Source organism: Oncorhynchus clarkii, chromosome 5, assembly GCF_045791955.1.
Source record: "Oncorhynchus clarkii lewisi isolate Uvic-CL-2024 chromosome 5, UVic_Ocla_1.0, whole genome shotgun sequence".
Lineage (NCBI taxonomy): Eukaryota > Metazoa > Chordata > Actinopteri > Salmoniformes > Salmonidae > Oncorhynchus > Oncorhynchus clarkii.
Window position 1 is genome coordinate 40,302,414 of NC_092151.1, and position 19,159 is coordinate 40,321,572.

The 19,159-nt window shown below is 44.4% G+C and overlaps 1 protein-coding gene across 1 annotated transcript; it reads left to right on the top strand.

The window, feature by feature from the left end:
• Positions 1–3,721: 3,721 nt before the first annotated feature.
• LOC139408831 (N-alpha-acetyltransferase 25, NatB auxiliary subunit-like) lies at positions 3,722–19,148 on the top strand. Its single transcript, XM_071153197.1, has 23 exons — positions 3,722–3,806; positions 5,767–5,852; positions 6,027–6,165; positions 6,283–6,401; positions 6,512–6,586; positions 8,930–9,116; positions 9,256–9,367; positions 10,033–10,122; positions 10,273–10,445; positions 10,546–10,658; positions 10,786–10,993; positions 11,242–11,331; positions 11,429–11,609; positions 11,695–11,794; positions 11,906–12,057; positions 12,135–12,260; positions 13,599–13,842; positions 14,284–14,407; positions 14,615–14,680; positions 14,868–14,965; positions 15,086–15,196; positions 16,607–16,756; positions 16,911–19,148. The coding sequence occupies exons 1-23, from the start codon at positions 3,749–3,751 to the stop codon at positions 17,031–17,033; spliced, it is 2,925 nt and encodes a 974-aa protein (XP_071009298.1). The 5' UTR covers positions 3,722–3,748; the 3' UTR covers positions 17,034–19,148.
• Positions 19,149–19,159: the final 11 nt, after the last annotated feature.

Here is a 19,159-nt window from a genome sequence, read left to right on the forward strand (position 1 = left end):
ACGTTCACATACACCGATTCATGGTATCGACTAGTTACCACAGCCACAAAGTCAAAATTGGCCTATTTCGTTACAATGAATGAAAATAACAAATAATTTAAAGTTAGGCATACGGTTATCAGTGTGGTTTGGTTTCAAATCGGATCTTAAGAAGATCAAGTATTACTTTGTGGCTGTGATTATGGATATACTGACAAGAGACAAAGGGCGGCGCACAATTGGCCCAGCGTCGTCCGGGTTTGGCCGGGGTAGGCCGTCATTGTAAATAATAATTAGTTCTTATTAACTGATTTGCCTAGTTAAATAAGGACTACATAAACAAAATACATGTCTCTCCGCCCTATCAATGGAAGTCGTTTTCCACAAAGCGGCACGACGGGCTGCCTAGCCCCTGCCTATACTTTCTTTGGATTGGTGGATACATCTTATTATAATTTTTTTAATATTCGACGAGAGTTGTTAACGCCTGTATTCAATGGAAATATAGCCTTATAGTATTAATATTCATAGCCATCTCGAGACAACTCTGAAATAAAATATTTTTTTCTCAAAGTTGCCGGCATGTCATGTGTCCTACTTATATCAATCAAATGTATTTATAAAGCCCTTTTTCATCAGCCGATGTCACAAAGTGCTGTACAGAAACCGAGCCTAAAACCCCAAACAGCAAGCAATGCAGATGTAAAAGCACGGTGGCTAGGAACAACTCTCTAGAAAGACAGGAACCTAGGAAGAGACCTAGAGAGGAACCAGGCTCTGAGGGGTGGCCAGTCCTCTTCTGACTGTGCTGGGTTGAGATTATAACAGTACATGGCCAAGATGTTCAAATATTCATAGATGACCAACAGGGTCAAATAATAATAATCCCAGTGGTTGTAGAGGGTGCAACAGGACCCAAGATCCATAGATAACGCTGTGCAGTGCATATAAGTATGCCCCAATGCAATTCTGAAGTCTAATACACACCCAGTGCTATTTCAACAGATATGCACTTTTTTGTGTCAAATTAACTAAATTCCAAAGTTGTTTAGCATTATATAGTCCAATTGTGGTACTGTTCCACTATTTCTATCTGTTTGCATCAGTTTCAATGGAGGACATTTATTTTGAAAGCGAACTGCTGAGTCCACTATTATTGCTCACACTTTAATTACAGTTTAGTCATTTAGCAGATGCTCTTCTCCAGGGCAATTTACAGGAGCACTTATAGGATTAAGTGCCTTGCTCAAGAGCACATCAACAGATATTTCACCTAGTCGGCTTGGTGAAAAACCAGTTACTGGCCCAATGATTTTAGCTACCTGTGAGTTCAAGACACAGGAGTGCCAATATATGCATTTTTTCCCCATACAACTGTATTTTATTTTGAGTAGGATAGCAGCCTAAACGAGAAATAACTACCAATATTGGTTGTAACCATCGGAAAGCCACCTTGATGTTTGTGTGCATCTGTTAGAGCCAATTTATGCTTGATCAGTAAAATGTGGAAGGAGGCGCCATATGGATGGTGTGGTGCAATTGCTGAGCCTCTGGTGGATGCAGAGGCCAATGAGCTCGTAGGGCTTCGTAGATTTCCGAGTTCCCAATTGTTTTGAAGGGGGCATTAGTTCCACTATGAATCATAAAACCCGGAAATGGTTGCAATCTTTTTTTCACCATTCATTTTTCCATCAGGGATTTTAGAACTACTTTATGTAAGGTCTGTATTTCGTGTAGGCTTACCATGGCAATCTCAGACAAGGTAATTTGTATCAATAATTACCATAGCTAATTTTTTTGAGTAAATTGAGGCAAATATATTGATAAAACTGACCTTGTCCGAGAGAGAATTACACAGCTATCAAAAATCACGCCAAGGGAAGCCTACACCAGACGCACAATTAATTTACATTTGTTGTAAAATATTTAAAAAATGAATGGTGGAAAACCCATTGCAACAATTTCCATGTTTTTATGGGTATTATGACATGTCCACTGTGGCGGACTATTGCCGCGTTCAAAACAGATGTGAACTAATACAGTACATTACTGGTAAGGACGGGAGTGGGGATCATTTCAAGTGATCTGCTGAAGTTTGGTTAAAGTGGCAATCTGCAGTTGCTAAATCAATTTTTTGACATATAAACCATTGATATGTACCCATTGATTCTTGAAGAATAGAACTTAGAAATGCCTCATTAGCTTAGTTCAACTGTCGTACCCCATTAGAACCCAAAATGTAAGCTTGTTTTGCACCAATGTTTTTAAACAAAGTAAACACAAACAAACACTGTATAGCATCAACATGGTTAAACTATAATTTCGATATAACGAATGGCCGGTCCTTGCATTCTTAGCTCTGTCTGTGAATTTGAGTGGTTGCGTATCTTCAGCCCCACCCCTCAGCTCTTTAGCAAAACAGTGGCGGGGAATGTGCTTTGTTATTGTTACAACTGCTGTTTGCCGCTTTAAGACGTCACCCTGCAACGCAGATCGGTAGATCACTTATATTGTGATCAATTACATTTTCTTGGAGACATTTTAAATTATAGTTCTGCTCTAATCTGAAATATTTTGTATCTCTAGAACAGGTGAGTCGGAGGGGTTTGATAGACCAAGGGCAAGAGTGATCCGATAATGGGGTCAGGTGCAGCAAAGAAAGACCTAGCAAAGCTGCAGCTGGCTCAAAACAAAGCAACACACCCTGCCCTTAACTGCACACACAGAACTAACATCATCAACATGCATGATAGTCTTTCATGGTTGAGGAGAAATGTACAACTTCTCTTCTAATCTTTTTAAGAAACATTTGTGTGTTGAAAATGCCTAATCACAGGTATAATCTATTTGCATACACTTCAAACAGACATACAGTACATACCCCACAAGACACACCATTATGGGTTTCTTCACTGAGTTATGCGTCGCTCAGTTATGTATAGAGCCATGTCATCGTGTAATGCTCTGCCACCAGAGGTTACTCAGTAAAAAGTTTTGCTTTAAAAAACAGATTTAAAAAAACAACAACAAATTGCATCACAGCACCTCTCCTCTTTCCAAAGGTCTAATTTAACTGTATATAATATGAATATGTATGAATAGTGTGTAAATAGTATATATATATTTTTTTATCTCTTGGTGTCTTTCCAATATATAACTCTTATTTTGTATTATTATTGTTTTATGTATTTATATTTCATTTATTTATTTAATGTCCTTGTCTATAACTGTTCTGTATTTTGACATTTATTTGTACATTTTATGTGGACCCCAAGAAGAGTTGCTGCTGTAGCTAATGGGGATCCTAATAAACTAAAATAAACTCCTAGTGGCACAGTTTAACACAACAGTCACGTGTCATTGTGAACTGGATGAAAGAAATAACAGTCTGATATTTTCAAATTATAACGTCAATATGGGCTAATGGCAGTTGACAGACATACTTAGACTGTATTGTAACATTTATTTTTCATAAACTGTTTTGAATTTATTGAAAATTCAGTTGAATTCTACTGAAATCCTACTCCCGCTTTTAATTCCTGTCTGTCAGATTGGATTTTAACAGAAGAAGTAGCATGACTTTTGGTTAGTATTTTTTATTTTTGGTAGTAGGAATTTGTTTTTGGGGATATTTTACTACCCCGTACAGTAGGTGGCGGCAATACACTTTATGAGTGTAGTCTGCCAATAAACCTCAAAGAAGAAGAAAAATCCCTGCCTGTTTGACGCGACTGCGCATGCTCAGCCATATACCCTGGTAACCTCCAACATGGCGGCGAGAGGCCATGTGCAAGACCCTAACGACAGGAGACTCAGACCCATTTACGGTAACAATTCGCAGAAAAACAGCCAATCTCTGTCTGGTTAAATGTTTTGTCAGTGTTTATCGACGTACCGGATAGGTCGTCGGGTCAGTACCTTGTGTCTGGGACTCGGTGGGCAGTACCGCGGCCCCCGAAGTCTTAGCCCCGTTCTCAATTCGCCTGCAGTGCTGAATGACAGTGCACCTTGAGTGGATGTCAGCACAATTCTGACAGCGCACAGCTGCAGACCGTTTGCCCACCAATAACGCACAATGAGACAGCTTTGCTTTAAACGAAACCCCAAAAGAGCTTCAACGATCAGTCTCTCTCACTCGTAAAGTTCAGGTCTCCTATATTTGACAGCTAGCTAGTTACCGGTAAGCTACCTAATAAGCTAGCTAGCCATGTTAGTTAGTATGCAGAAACCGAGATGAATCTGAACCGTATTGCAAATAGTTCTGTATGTGGCAGAAATATCAACAACTAACTTACGTTAGCTAACTAGGTAGCTAGTTGTTCAGATACAGTACATCGGGGTGTATTATTAGTTACACAAATTGATCGGATGCATTTTAACGTCCGAGCTAGCTCACCTCGCTAGAAAATGCAGCCACAGGGGCAAGACAAAGTGTTCATGGTTGTGAACTGTGATGCCAACGTTAGCTCGGTGGTTAACTTGCTTTATTAGCGGGTGTGTTTCATTTCGTGCCTCATTCTGCTGATTTTAGGTGATCAGATCAGTGATCATGGCTAGTTAACGGTAACGTTATGTGTCAGATGGGCATAAGAGGATTAAAGTTGGCTAACTTGATAGGCCTGGTTGTGTTGATGCTGCAACGTTAGCTTCTGTTTTTGGCCATTCGATTACATTCTAGTGACGTGTTCCATCATACAGATAACTAGATCCAGTTAGATTTATATCAATGACTGCTATAATAAACACTCACCATTGTTGAGGCTTCTGTTTTCTCTCAACTTTTCTCTTTCCTCAAAAGCTCTGCTAAAACCATGTAGAGTTGATTATCATCACGTGACAGATGCTGTCAGTGAGTGGGCACACAATGAAAAATAGACCTGCAATATGGGTCTAGATACTGTATATACGTTGGCACTGATCTTGGAGAACTTGGTTCATGAAGAGTGGGAAACCGTAATGGCCAACACAAGACACAATGATTAAGGCCTAGCTGCCATTTGGGCTGATGACATAGTGTAGAACACTGTGTCTGTCTGTCTGGCAGGGTTAATTTTGGCACCTAGCTGTCTAGAAGCCTAGACTCCAAGCTTGCGCTGGTAAAGGGGCTGTGTGTGTGATTGTGTGCTCTGCTGTGATCCACGGGAGGACCACGGTGAGAGACAGTTGTGTGTATCAAGGTCGCAAACAATGGCAGAGGTCAGAGACCGAATACACAGACACTGTCGATCGGTCATACAAATAGACATTCTAATCTCATCACACTCTTGGGCACTCGCACAAATACACATATGCCCAAACACCTCCACTCAAGACAGTACACATAGTGAACCACATAAACACGCGCACACACACCACGGAGTGTATTTTCAGGTTTAGTTTATCAGACAGGCATTAGCAGAATGCTGCAGTCTCAGCTGGTTTTAGAAAGTTACTCCTCTCTTGTTTTTTTTGTTGTCTTCTAAACATCAGGGCTATGACTCTTTCTCAACCTCTCCCAGTTACTGTGTTATTGTTGTTGTCATGTCCTTCATACATCTTGAAAATGCCATTTTAGAAACTCCTTTTAGAGCCTGAGAATGGCTTTGGTTGAATTATTGAAATCTGTGCCGGTCTATAAAAAAACTGTGGATGCTGCGGCGTCTTAGGACTCCGTGAATGGTTGGTAGAGAAATAGAAGGAATAGCTCCTTTGCCCTTTGTGTGGGACTTGACTGGGTGTGGGCGTGTGCGTCATATTATGTACTGTATGGAGTAGGTTGATTGATGCTGTGATGTCATCTCCCATCAGACTACCTGGACAATGGCAACAATAAGATGGCGATCCAGCAGGCTGACAAACTGCTGAAGAAACACAAGGACCTGCATTGTGCTAAGGTGGGTGGGACTCTGGCTCTGGGCTGTATTTAGGGCCCAAGATGGAGCCCAGAGTTGTTCAAAACGGACCCCATAGGCCCCTACCTCAAACCCTACCACAAACCTCTACTCCCCACCCCGATGATGATGAGGATGATGGTAGCATGTTACTGAGGCAGATCTCCCTCTCCCCAGGTGTTGAAGGCCATCGGTCTGCAGCGAACAGGGAAGCAGGATGAGGCGTTTAGCCTGGCCCAGGAGGTGGCCACCCTGGAACCTACCGACGACAACTCACTACAGGCTCTCACTATACTGTACCGAGAGATGCACCACCGTGAGTACACACACACACACACACACACACACACACACACAGAGAGAGAGAGAACTCTCTATATGATCTTTTCGATGCTGTGACGCTGTTGACTCTCCCCCTCCTCTCTCTCTGTAGCTGAGTTGGTGACTAAGCTGTATGAAGCTGCGGTGAAGAAGGTTCCCCTCAGCGAGGAGTATCACTCTCACCTGTTCATGGCATACGCCCGCGTTGGGGAGTACAAGAAGATGCAGCAGGTCAGAACACACACACAGTAATAACATGTGAACAAATGATGTATTGTGCTACAGTAATTAATGTCTTTTGTGTAGTTCTATCTAATGTCTCTCTTTCTCTCTGGCTGTAGGCAGGGATGGCTTTGTATAAGATCGTTCCTAAGAACCCCTACTACTTCTGGTCTGTCATGAGTCTTGTCATGCAGGTAGGCATGGTCTCTCACTATACAGTTGAAGTTGGAAGTTTACATACATCTTAGCCAAATACATTTAAACTCAGTTTTTCACAATTCCTGACATTTAATCATAGTAAAAATTCCCTGTCTTAGGTCACCACTTTATTTTAAGAATGTGAAATGTCAGAATAATAGTAGAGAGAATGATTTATTTCAGTTTTTATTTCTTTCATCACATTCCCAGTGGGTCAGAAGTTTGCACACACTCAATTAGTACTTGGCAGCATTGCCTTTAAATTGTTTAACTTGGGTCAAACGTTTCAGGTAGCCTTCCACAAGCTTCCCACAATAAGTTGGGTGAATTTTGGCCCATTCCGCTGACAGAGCTGGTGTAACTGAGTCAGGTTTGTTGGCTTCCTTGCTCACACATGCTTTTTCAGTTCGGCCCACAAATTTTCTATGGGATTGAGGTCAGGGCTTTGTGACGGCCTCTCCAATGCCTTGACTTAAGCCATTTTGCCACAACTTTGGAAGTATGTTTGGGGTCATTGTCCATTTGGAAGACCTATTTGCGACCAAGCTTTAACTTCAATATCCACATAATTTTTACTTCCTCATGATGCCATCTATTTTGTGAAGTGCACCAGTCCCTCCTGCAGCAAAGCACCCCCACAACATGATGCTGCCACCCCCGTGCTTCACGGTTGGTATGTTATTCTTCGGCTTGCAAGCCTCCCCCTTTTTCCTCCAAACATAACGATGGTCATTATGGCCAAACAGTTATATTTTTGTTTCATCAGACCAGAGGACATTTCTCCAAAATGTACGATATTTGTCCCCATCTGCAGTTGCAAACCGTAGTCTGGCTTTTTTCTGGCGGTTTTGGAGCAGTTGCTTCTTCCCTGCTGAGGGGCCTTTCAGGTTATGTCGATATAGGACTCGTTTTACTGTGGATATAGATACTTTTGTACCTGTTTCCTCCAGCATCTTCACAAGTTCCTTTGCTGTTGTTCTGGGATTGATTTGCACTTTACGCAGCAAAGTACGTTCATCTCTAGGAGACAGAACGCATCTCCTTCCTGAGCGGTATGACGGCTGCGTGGTCCCATGGTGTTTATACTTGCGTACTACTGTTTGTACAGATGAACCTGGTACTTTCAGGCATTTGGAAATTGCTCCCAAATGATGAACCAGACTTGTGGAGGTCAACAATTTTTTTTCTGGGGTCTTGGATGTTTTCTTTTGATTTTCCCATGATGTCAAGCGAAGAGGCACTGAGTTTGAAGGTAGACCTTGAAATACATCCACAGGTACACCTCCAATTGACTCAAATGATGTCAATTAGCCTATCAGAAGCTTCTAAAGCCATGACATCATTTTCTGGAATTTTCCAAGCTGTTTAAAGGCACAGTCAAAGGCACAGTTAGTGTATGTAAACTTCTGACCCACTGGAATTGTGATACAATGAATTATAAGTGAAATAAGTAAAAATGACTTGTCTCATGCACAATGTCCTAACCGACTTGCCAAAACTATAGTTTTGTTAACAAGAAATTTGTGGAGTGGTTGAAAAACAAGTTTTAATGACTCCGACGTAAGTGTATGTAAATGTCTGACTTCAACTGTATATATACCCAGTGGCCAGTTTATTAATTCACAGAAATGGATTGCTCCTACCGACAGTGAGTCAGGTGGCTGTGGCTTTCTTTATAAAGCAGGCAGACTGGGATCAATGCATTCAGTTACTGTTCCATTGTACGTTAGAATGGGCAAAACGAGTGACCTAAGCGACCGCATCCAGTATCTCAGAAACGTCCTCCTTCCTGGGCCTTTCACGCACTGCATTGTCTAAGGTTTTACAGAGAATGGTGCATCAAACGAAAACATCCAGTCAGCGTGGAAAAGCATTGCCTGGTCCGACGAATCCCATTTCCTGTTGCGTCATACTGATGACAGAGTCAGGAGTCCATGGCCCCATCCTGCCTGGTGTCAACGATACAGGCTGGTGGTGGTGGGGAACTGTTGCGGGGAATGTTTTCCTGGCACACGTTAGGTCCCTTGATACCAAATGAGCAATGATTGAACGCCACGCCCCAAATAATTCAGGCAGTCCTGGATGCAAAGGGGAGTCAGGCCCTATACTAGATGGAGTGTATATATAGCTTGTGTGTGTGTGTGTGTGTGTGTGTGTGTGTGTGTGTGTGTGTGTGTGTGTGTGTGTGTGTGTGTGTGTGTGTGTGTGTGTGTGTGTGTGTGTGTGTGTGTGTGTGTGTGTGTGTGTGTGTGTGTGTGAGACTTTGTATGTGTGAGTCTGTACGTGTGACCGTGGGTGGTGGTTTGCTTGCATGTGTGTCATTGCTCTGTGTGTTTCAGGCCATCTCTGCGCAGGATGAGAAGCTGGCCCAGACCATGTTCCTGCCCCTGGCTGAGCGCATGGTGGAGAAGATGGTGAAGGAGGAGAAGATCGAGGCTGAGGCTGAGGTGCAGCTGTACTTTATGATCCTGGAGCGACTGGGGAAGTGTGTGGAGGCTCTTGACGTGGTCCGCGGACCACTGGGAGGTAAGAGTGGTGTGTGTGTGTGTACGCAGAACAGAGATTGTGTGTGTGTTAGAGACCCAGAGAGAGGATCTGTGCAGCTTGTAGGTTGTGAATTATTCATGTCTTTCTACTCATTCTGTTTATGTGCATGCTTCCATAGAGAAGTTGACCAGTGAGTTGCGGAGCAGAGAGAATAAGTGTATGATGATGTACCAACGACTGCAGCTCTGGCCTGAATGCAACGCTCTGTCCTACAAGCTGCTGCTCAAAAAGTGAGAACCCACACACATATTCCGATAAATAGTCACATTTATGCACATTCAGCATTTCTGTGTCTTAAAACTCTCCCACACTAACTCCCAATCTTTCTCCCTTTCTCCTCTCCTCACCTTTCTCCTCTCTCCTTTCTCCTCTCTTCTCTCTTTTCTTCTCTCCTTTCTCCTCTCTCTTCTCTCCTCTCTCTTCTCTCCTTTCTCTTCTCTCCTTTCTCCTCTCTCTTCTCTCCTTTCTCCTCTCCTTTCTTCTCTCCTTTCTCTTCTCTTCTCTCCTTTCTCTCTCTCCTCTCTCTCCTCTTTCTTCTCTCCTTTCTCTTCTCTTCTCTTTCCTTTCTCTCCTCTCCTTTCTCTTCTCTTCTCTCCTTTCTCCTCTCCTTTCTTCTCTCCTTTCTCTTCTCTTCTCTCCTTTCTCTCTCTCCTCTTTCTTCTCTCCTTTCTCTTCTCTTCTCTTTCCTTTCTCTCCTCTCCTTTCTCTTCTCTTCTCTCCTTTCTCTTCTCTTCTCTCCTTTCTCTTCTCTCCTTTCTCTTCTTTCCTTTCTCTTCTGTCCTTTCTCTTCTTTCCTTTCTCTTCTCTCCTTTCTCTCTCTCCTCTCCTTTTCTCTCCTTTCGCCTCCTCTCCTTTCTCCTATCTCTCTTCTCTTCTTTCTCTCTCTCCTCTTTAGTCCTGATGATTGGCAGTTCTATCTCTCCTATTTTGACTCTCTCTTCCACCTGATGGACAAGTCCTGGAGCCAGCCTGAGGAAGGAGAGCAGTGAGTACTGTGTGTGTGTCTGTGTGAGTGAGAAAAGTTTATATAGTAGCTGACTAGACTATTCCTCTTGATGGATGTTTTACGATGTCATGTAAGAGAAGACGAACTGATCTGACCCTCTCTCACTTTGTCCCTCCCCTCTTCCTCCAGCTGTGTGGAGGGCCCAGTGCAGACCACGGTGGCAGAGGCAGTGAAGTTTGTGGTGGACAGGATGGAGGAGCAAGACAAGAAGGAGTCGCGTCCTCTCAGAGGGCCCTACCTGGCCTGCCTGGAACTCATACACAGACTGAGACAGAGGGGCTGCCCAGATGAGAAAGAGCTAGGTACGCATGCACGCACGCACACACGCACACACACACACACACACACCACAGTTTCCTTGGCTGTTTGCGTTGACTGTTTCTATTGGCTGTTGGTCTTCAGGTGACCCGTTGGAGTTGATGGTTCAGTTTTTTGGGAAGTTTGGAGACAAACCCTGCTGCATTACTGACCTGAAGATATACCTACACCTTCTGCCCCCTGAGCAACGCTCACAGGTACACACACACACACACACACACACTCTCACCTGCAGAATAGCAGTTGGTCAACCAACCAAGCCCTTCATGATTTCAATACCATATCTATTTCCCTCCTCTCCTCTCTCCTTCCTCCTCCCTGTAGTTTAAAAAGCGTCTGGGGGAGTTGGTTCCGTTGGGGGAGGCGGGAGAGGATGGCTTTGGGTTTCCGGGGGACACGAAGGCGTTGCAGAGACACCTGTGTGTGTGTCAGCTGAGCCGGGCGCTGGGACTACAACATGCTCTGGACACAGAGGGCAAACTACGCCTCATCACAGAACTCAAAGCCCACTACCACCACGGACTACAGTTTGGTAAGAACAGCAGCACCCCTCTCTCTCTCTCTCTCTCTCTCGCTCTCACTACCACTATGTAGGCTGCAATTTGGTAAGGGCATCCGTTCCTCGATACATCTCTAATCCATCTTCATCCATCCCTCTCCGTCTTTCAGTCTATCCAACATTTTATGCATCTAACTTAACTGCAGGAAGAGATGCAATGACAATTTTGTGAAGACAGATGAATGGTTTGAGTCTGACTGTAGTTAGTTTGTGTGTAACAGGGAAGTCGTGTCTGAAGACAGAGCTCCAGTTCTCTGACATGTACTGTCTCATGGCCGCCCACGTCTACGTCGACCTCTGGACAGAAACTGGTGAGTCGTCTCTCTCGCCTCTCTCCGACCTCCTACTCTCGCTGTCTCCGGGCGTTCGTCAACATGCAAACATACATTTGTGTCTGTGCGTTGTTAGGCGATGAGAACATGCTGTGGCAGTGTCTCGGCGTGTTAGAGGAGGGCTTGTCCTTCAGTCCCTCCAACGCCCAGTTCAAACTACTGCTGCTGCTGCTCTTCTGTCGCCTGGGAGCCTTCCAGCCCGTAGTGGACCTCTACTCCAGCCTGGATGCCAAGCATGTGCAGCACGACACCATAGGGTGGGTTTATAGTACGAACACATCACCACACAATACGGTTACCATACTCAATGCACTGGTCCTTATATTCTCTCCTCTCTCCCAGGTATCTGTTAACTCGTTATGCTGGCTCGTTGGGGCAGTTTGCTGCAGCCTCCCAGTCCTGTAACTTCTCCCTCAGGTTTTTCCACTCCAACCAGAAAGATGTGAGTCCCCGTCGCATCTAAATACGTCCTTAAATATGTCATATATTCTGGTGACACTTCCCCGAGTTTTTTTCTCACCTCGGTCCTCTTTCCTCGTCTCTTCTCCCCCAGACCTCCGAGTACATCATCCAGGCCTATAAGTATGGAGCATTTGAGAAGATCCCAGAATTCATAGCGTTTAGAACCCGGCTCAACCAATCGTTGCACTTCGCTCAGGTCCGCACAGAGAGGATGTTACTGGACCTGTACACCGAGGCTGACGTGTTAGTACACACACACACACACACACACACACACACACACACACACACACCTGTAACATATTCCTGTTTTGTTCCAGCACATTGAGTCTGGAGGAGAGTGTGAAGGCGATGGGTGTGTGTCCTGAGGAAGATGATATTCCCTGGGACAACATGAGAGACAACAGAGACCTGACTGTCCTCGTCAGCTGGGACCCCAAGGACAGGTACACACACACACACACATATAACAAGGACTTATATCCGTTTTTCTGCCACCGTCCTGTAGCTTTGGCGCCGTGCCCACGGCAAAATCATTGCAACCACGCCACAAATATGGAACGTGAAGAAATATCCCTGAAGATGATTAAACAGTCCACAGACTGTTCCTCTGCAAACACAACAAGCAATGAATGGAACAAACAGACAAACCCATAGTTGAACAGTTGATCTATTTACCTAGTCATCGTGTGGTGCGTTCTAGGAGAGATGTATATTCCTCTCAAGGCACATTGTAGTTGCGAGTGCCATAGGAAGGGAAAGATGCATTCTGACAAGTCGTCAATGCACAACAGTTCATCGTGCAATCACTGGGAAAACAGCCGTTCCAATGGCCGTTGTTAAAGTAAGGGGCATCCCAGCTTTCCATTCCTACTTTATTTATCAACTCCTAAATATTGCGCGTACTGCAGTATTTTAGCAGCGGCATGGTTACGCATGTTACCACGTGGTAATTAGTTGTGAGTGGATAGAGGAGAGTGGGGCTGAAAGGAACACGGGTCAAAACACCATCCACCATCCCATTTTTGGGAGTGACTTAAATTGTGATGAGACGGAGTACATTTTTAGTCGCGCAAGAGTAGGAGTGGCAACCAGGGAAAGTGTTGGGGGGGAGGGGGTCTTTGAGAAGGACAGGCAGTTGGGGTGTTACTCCGGGTGGCGTTTTACTGCCAAGTTACCCTAACAAGTACGCCTGCATTATTGTCACTGTTTATGCCAGTTTTGTGGGGCATCAAATTAATCAATATGATGCTAGTTAGTTAAAAGATGCCATTTAGGATCTAGCTAATGATTAGCTCAGTGAGGTAAATACAGATGGACAACCCCATGCTTCAGCCTATTTATTTCTAGCCACTATGCTGCTCTGTTGGGCTACAGGTGATAAGGATTTCTTCTATTTTGAATTGAACCTTTATTTAACTAGGCAAGTCAGTTAAGAGACCTATTCTTAATTACAATGGCACCCTACCCCTGCCAAACCCTCCCCTAACCCAGACACTGCCCTATGGGACTCCCGATCACGGCCGGTTGTGGATCGAACACGGGTCTGTAGTGACGCAGGCCATGCACAGGCTATATGCATGGTCCAATATGTTCAAATCATTGTATTAACAAATAATTTTACCAGTATGTTATTGGACTCATTTCTGGAGATTTTATATAGTGTCATTATAATTACATTCATTTCGGAGTAGAATGGCCTTTTAAAAGTCACCTGAACTGAGCTTCTCAGTCCTGCATATAAAATGAACACAGTTAATTGTGTGTGTGTGTGTGTGTTCCAGGGAGCTGACTGAGGAGCATCGTCGTCTGTCTCTAGAAGAGGAGTCCGTCTGGTTGAAGGTTCGCTCTCTCACACTCCGCCTCCTCGCCTCATTGGCTCTGCTCGGACATGCCCCCTCGCCACGGAACTCTGATAAGACCAATGAGAACGGTATATCGGCCAAAAGCTCCACCCTCCAGACTCTACTCTCCCAGCTAGATCAGACGCTTGAGACCGCTGCCCAGATCACAGAGAAACAGACACAGGTACACACACCAATAAAGGCCTGAGGAGGTGTGGTATATGGCCAATATACCACAGCTAAGGGCTGTTACTGCCTGGATACAGCCCTTAGCCGTGGTATATTGGCCTTATACCACAAACCCCAGAGGTGCCCTATTGCTATTATAAACTGGTTACCAATGTAATTAGAGCAGTACAAATAAATGTTTTGTCATACCAGTGGTATACGGTCTGATATACCATGGCTGTGGGCCAATCAGCATTCAGGGCTTGAACCACCCAGTTTATATAATGTAATGTATGCTATTTAGCAGACGCTTTCATCCAAAGCGACTTACATCAGTGCCTACATGTTCATATGGGTGGCCCCAGCAGGAATCGAACCCACGACCCTGAAATTGGTAGCGCCGTGCTCTTACCAACTGAGCCACACAGGACCACTAACTGTTGTTGTGTTGTTCCAGTACCCGTTCCTGGGGCCTCCCTCCTCCCGCCTGGCCTCTGCTCTGTCTAGTGGCAGCTGTCACTGTCAGGCCTCTGCTCTGCAACTATCACTGACTCTACGAGAACTAGAGACCACTGGACTGGGTAAGACAGGGAGATGAGGGGAGGGGGGGAGGTGGAGAGAGAGGGATGTAGGGTCCCCTACCACTTGCCTCCAACAATCTACAGGAGCAGCAGGACTGGGAAGGAGATGGAGGGAGGGAGAGTGGGTGGAGAAGGGAGTAGCGGAGAGGGGAAGAGGAGAAAGGAGGGAGGTCTTTGTCATGCTCTTTATTCAGTTTCTCTCTCCAGACGACTCGTCGGAACTCCAAACCCAGATCTGTAACGCCTTCAAATCGTCAGTAGCACAGCTCCAAGGTACACCGTCACAGATATCTTTATTAAAGATGATCAACCTGTCCATGGTAATAATGACTGTCTAGTCAGCCACAGGAGACGTCATAGCTTCAGGTCTCTAGTCGAGGTATCACTAGTGGATCATTCTTATTCCCCCATGCTGATCTGTGCCCCTCGCTCCCCTCTTCTCTTTCCCCTCTCCGCCCAGAGATGTTATCCAGATGTAAAGGAGAAGTGTTGGAGATGAAAGACGGCAGATTGACGACCCGACCCTCCCTATTAGAAACGCTGGTCTTCTTCGTGGAGGTCAGTGTACTACACTTATAGTCACGCTAGACATACACAAGTAATACATCACTAAAATGTACATGTATTATAATATGAAACGTGCGTGCAATGGTGTGTGTGTGTGTGTCTCCTGGTCAGACGGTGTGTGTGGTGCTGTGGGTGGCCAGTTACTCTGCCAGCGTACTGCGACCGCTCAAGTCCAGCCTACAGAAGAAGAAGAAGAAGAAGAAGGACAGCAGCAGCGCCATGGTACTCCGTTACTACCTCACCTTTATCCTCCGACGACCCTTCTCGAAAATCAATGTTATTTAGTTTTTCCCCCCCCGCAAAACTAAAATAGCATTTCAGTCATCAGAAAACAACGTATTATTTTCGAGACGACAGGCTATAAAGTTCTGGGGAAAGTTGTGGAATTTACATAGAACTTTGGGCTACTTTTGGTGATTTTTTCCCCCATATTTATTACACCCATTCTTATACGGAAGCAAATGAGGCGGGACCTACCTGCATTTGTCCAATAGAAACTCTTGTTTTATTGGCAAAACGTTTTGCCACTGTTTGGACTAATTATTACACTCCTGCTCTTTCGCTTCGCTAATGATGCGAGTGTGTTCAGTCTTCGGTCTGTTGCGTGTACAATATCCATGCCTATTCATTGATGATAGGCCCTGCTTTATTGAAGTCGCGAGACACATGCAAGCCAAGAGATTGTGAGATACAGCTTTTAATTACCGATAGATAGGTCTAGTGCACGGTTCTGACTGTCTGCCTGGTGGCTGACATGCCTATACAGTGCCCCGCCATCTCTCTTCTGCCCTCACTAGCTTGCTATGAAAGATGCTTTATGTTCTCAGAAGTTTGTGTTTTCGGAAATACGGCAACTAATGTTACCTCCGTTCCAAAAATACTGAATCTTAGGAGTCAATTACTAGCGGAATCGAATCTTTACACAGAAATGGATTCGGACAGGGAGTCCACTCTCCACCAGTACCTCATCATCATTAATAGTTGGGAAAATGTCAGAGACAGGCAAGAAATAGCATTGAAGTCCAGTATGGCAGCCTGGTCTCATAGTCTAGACGTAACATAGTAAATATAAATCCGGGACACTCAATTTAGTATGATGGTTACATAAGATGATTGATTACTTAAGCCACCTAGCTAGAATTCATAAAATATTGTACGTTTGGAAATCTGTAACTATAATACAAATTGTAATTCAGAACATATCATACGAAATGGGTGATGGACATCCACAAATGAATACATACCATAATAAACATAACATATCACACTAAATGGAGTGTGTCGGATTTACATACAGAATAATGCAAAATGCTCTGAGACCAGGTTGTGTATGGCAATACTTTGAGAAGTTAAATGTGAATGAAATGCTCACTTGGCGAGGTGAAATTGAGATGCAGTAATGGTAGTACAGGTGCAACGCTTCACCATCTGAAAGGGACTTGCCATGAAACCCAACCCGATGCTGGCAGCAGCACAGCTGCATTGTGAATTTGCATTTTATGAAAATGTTATCGTTTTAACAGAAACCCTACCCCCCCTCCCCCAAAAGGCAGTTTAAGCATTTACATTTATTTTCTTCATTTATTCACAATACACCATAGCCATTCACGCAGTAGCCCTCTGCCCCTACAGCCAGTGGTGCTGTGTGGCTTCCAGGAGTGGACAGGCAGCCTGCAGGGTGTTGTGACCCAGGCTCTTGATCACGTGAAGGGGCAGGAGGCCAGCCTGACGGCCCTCAAACTAGCAGCACTCACCCTGGAGGAGGGATACTCACAGACACAGGTTGGTAGTGTTGGGCGTGTATGTATGAATTATTGATTTGTGCCTAAGCATTGGCTTAGTTCAAAGCATGCTTCTTTCTGTTCTTTATTCCCCCCCCTTTTTATTTTTCTGACAATCTATACCTCTAACCTGTCTTTCCCTCTCTCGCTCCCAGGAGGAGTGTGGGTTTACGAGGGCAGCCATGGACAAGGTTCAGAGTAGTTATCTTGGCTCGCTGCAGGAGCTGGGAGATCTACTGAGGAAGAGAGCCGATTCGCTGAAGAGCCTCAAGATCTGACCCGCATCAACCATCCCTCTTCAATCAACATCTTCATACCCAACTATCACCATTATACTGTCACCATTTATCGTCTAACTCCACCCACATCCAAAGCCTTCTCCCCTTGCTCGTCTCAAAGGAGGGCTGCCTGCCACCAACACACCCTCTCTTTCACTTCATCCCCTTACCTCTCCTTTCCCACATATCCCCCGGTCTGGGTGTCTTTATTATCACACAGGATTCTCCTCTCCCTCCCGCCATTTCTCACCCTGAGAACCATCACTGCTCTCGCTCAGCACAGAACCACAGTTTGTGATAACATCACAGAGAAGCTCCTCAAAGATACTACAGCAACAGATAGACAAACAAAATAAGCAATTTTAGAACTACTCCAATAATTGATTGTACATAGTCTGCAGACAGAACATCAACTCCTTGACTGAACGTGAATGAAATGTAAGCTACCCCCTTAGTTTTTTTTCTCCAGTCTGTTTCCAAGGTGAAGCCCAGTTAGATTAGAATATATACTCCTCCTTTTTTCCATGTTGGACTCCTCAAGCCTGATCTGGGTGCCCAAACATGGACACTGTTGTCAATCACACTCTTCTGCTCATAAGAACAAATGGGGTGGAGATGGTGCTTAGCTTACTATATGAAAACAAAGGACAGCTGAACAAAGACGGTTGTTAACGAATTGTACACACAAGGAAAGCCTCAACTGTTTCTTGTGGGAGTGCACAACTCCAGTGATTTCAGGCCTTGCCTTTTAGCCAGTAACCTGAGAAGCCAGCTGTGTGCGCTCTTCTACGGGCAACCAGTGACTGAATGGGTCAGTAAAGAGCTGGGGAGAACTGAAGACAGCACGGGAGGACCGGAGGTGTGTACCTCTGGGTGTGGTGCACTCTTGGTTAATTAATCTCCCTGCTCCCCACCAATCAATGCCTGTCTGATTTCAGTCCTCATCCCAAACTCCTTTTTAACTTGGTCGTTGTTTGCTTTATTTTTTCCACTGGTCTTTTTTATTTCAGCTTTTAATTTGGTTTGAAAGCCAAATAAAAAAAGCAATCAAGATTATAATGAATCTGAAAATACATACAGTACCTAAAATGTATTTGCAAACGCTTATTTTTGAATTCTGTGTCTGTAGCTCTCCTAGTTTAGCTAACACCTACAACAGAGTGGATGGTTCGTTTTAACACCGTAGGAGAGAAACCTGACAGTCATTTCTCTGAATAAACGGGTAGAACTATATGAAACGATTCTGACAACGGCTAAAACCCAAAGTTAAGATATCTACATGCAAAGGAGACAAGATAACCAACTTGTCAGATTGCAATGAAAATGGGAAATGTGTTGAATGTCCTTTGTTGTAGAAAAGACCTAGTCGATCTCTCTCCCCTATCTTGTCAACGGTTATGAGCTGCGCTGAATCGCCACATAATTAATTTCACCAACCAAAACTGTCACTGTGTATGTAACTATATACCAAAAATGTGGCTATGTTGCTATGGCATTTTAACTGACAGCTAGACCTACACCAAGCAGGGAGAGGAGACTTGTATCAGACAGACATCACGGGTATGTTCGGTAGCATTGTGGAACGTTCAGATAAAACGCGCTGTGTAGAGCAGACGCGTCTAACATGTAGAGTGAGGAATCATGTCCTCTAGTCATGACGTTTATCTGCAACGTTCATTAGTACTGTTGAGCGAGGCAGACGAAACTAGCAATGTTGTCACGACCACCAGGGGGCACTGAAAGACTATCCAATGCAGGCAGCAGACTGACTAATATTGAAGTATATGCTTTGGCTTAGTTTGATTTGTAGGTTGTTTAGCTTTTCCTTCTTTAAAACAAGACATGGATGGAAGGGGAGCAACAGTTTGATCCTCCTACAAAACACACCCCTCTAAAGATGACCTGTGCCCAAATCCCCGGATGGATGGACCCTCTCTAGAGGCTGTTAGTGGACTGAGTAGAACTTATATTGATGTGCAGAGAAGTGGTTGACAATCTGGAATGTCATCTCACCTGATACCCACCCAGTCTTTCTTTTGGTAGAAAATGGAAAACAAAAAACACTGGAATGTCAAAAGGATTTTTTTTTTTAATGAATAAATCTGTTTTGTTTCAGTCTTGTATCA

What these genes read in the sequence shown, in the direction of transcription:
- LOC139408831 (XM_071153197.1), top strand. Translation starts at nt 3,749, where the DNA reads ATGGCGGCGAGAGGCCATGTGCAAGACCCTAACGACAGGAGACTCAGA. An exon ending in TACAAGCTGCTGCTCAAAAA is followed by an intron (nt 9,368 to 10,032) that starts GTGAGAACCCAC and finishes TCTCCTCTTTAG; the next exon opens with TCCTGATGATTGGCAGTTCT. An exon ending in CGACCTCTGGACAGAAACTG is followed by an intron (nt 11,332 to 11,428) that starts GTGAGTCGTCTC and finishes GTGCGTTGTTAG; the next exon opens with GCGATGAGAACATGCTGTGG.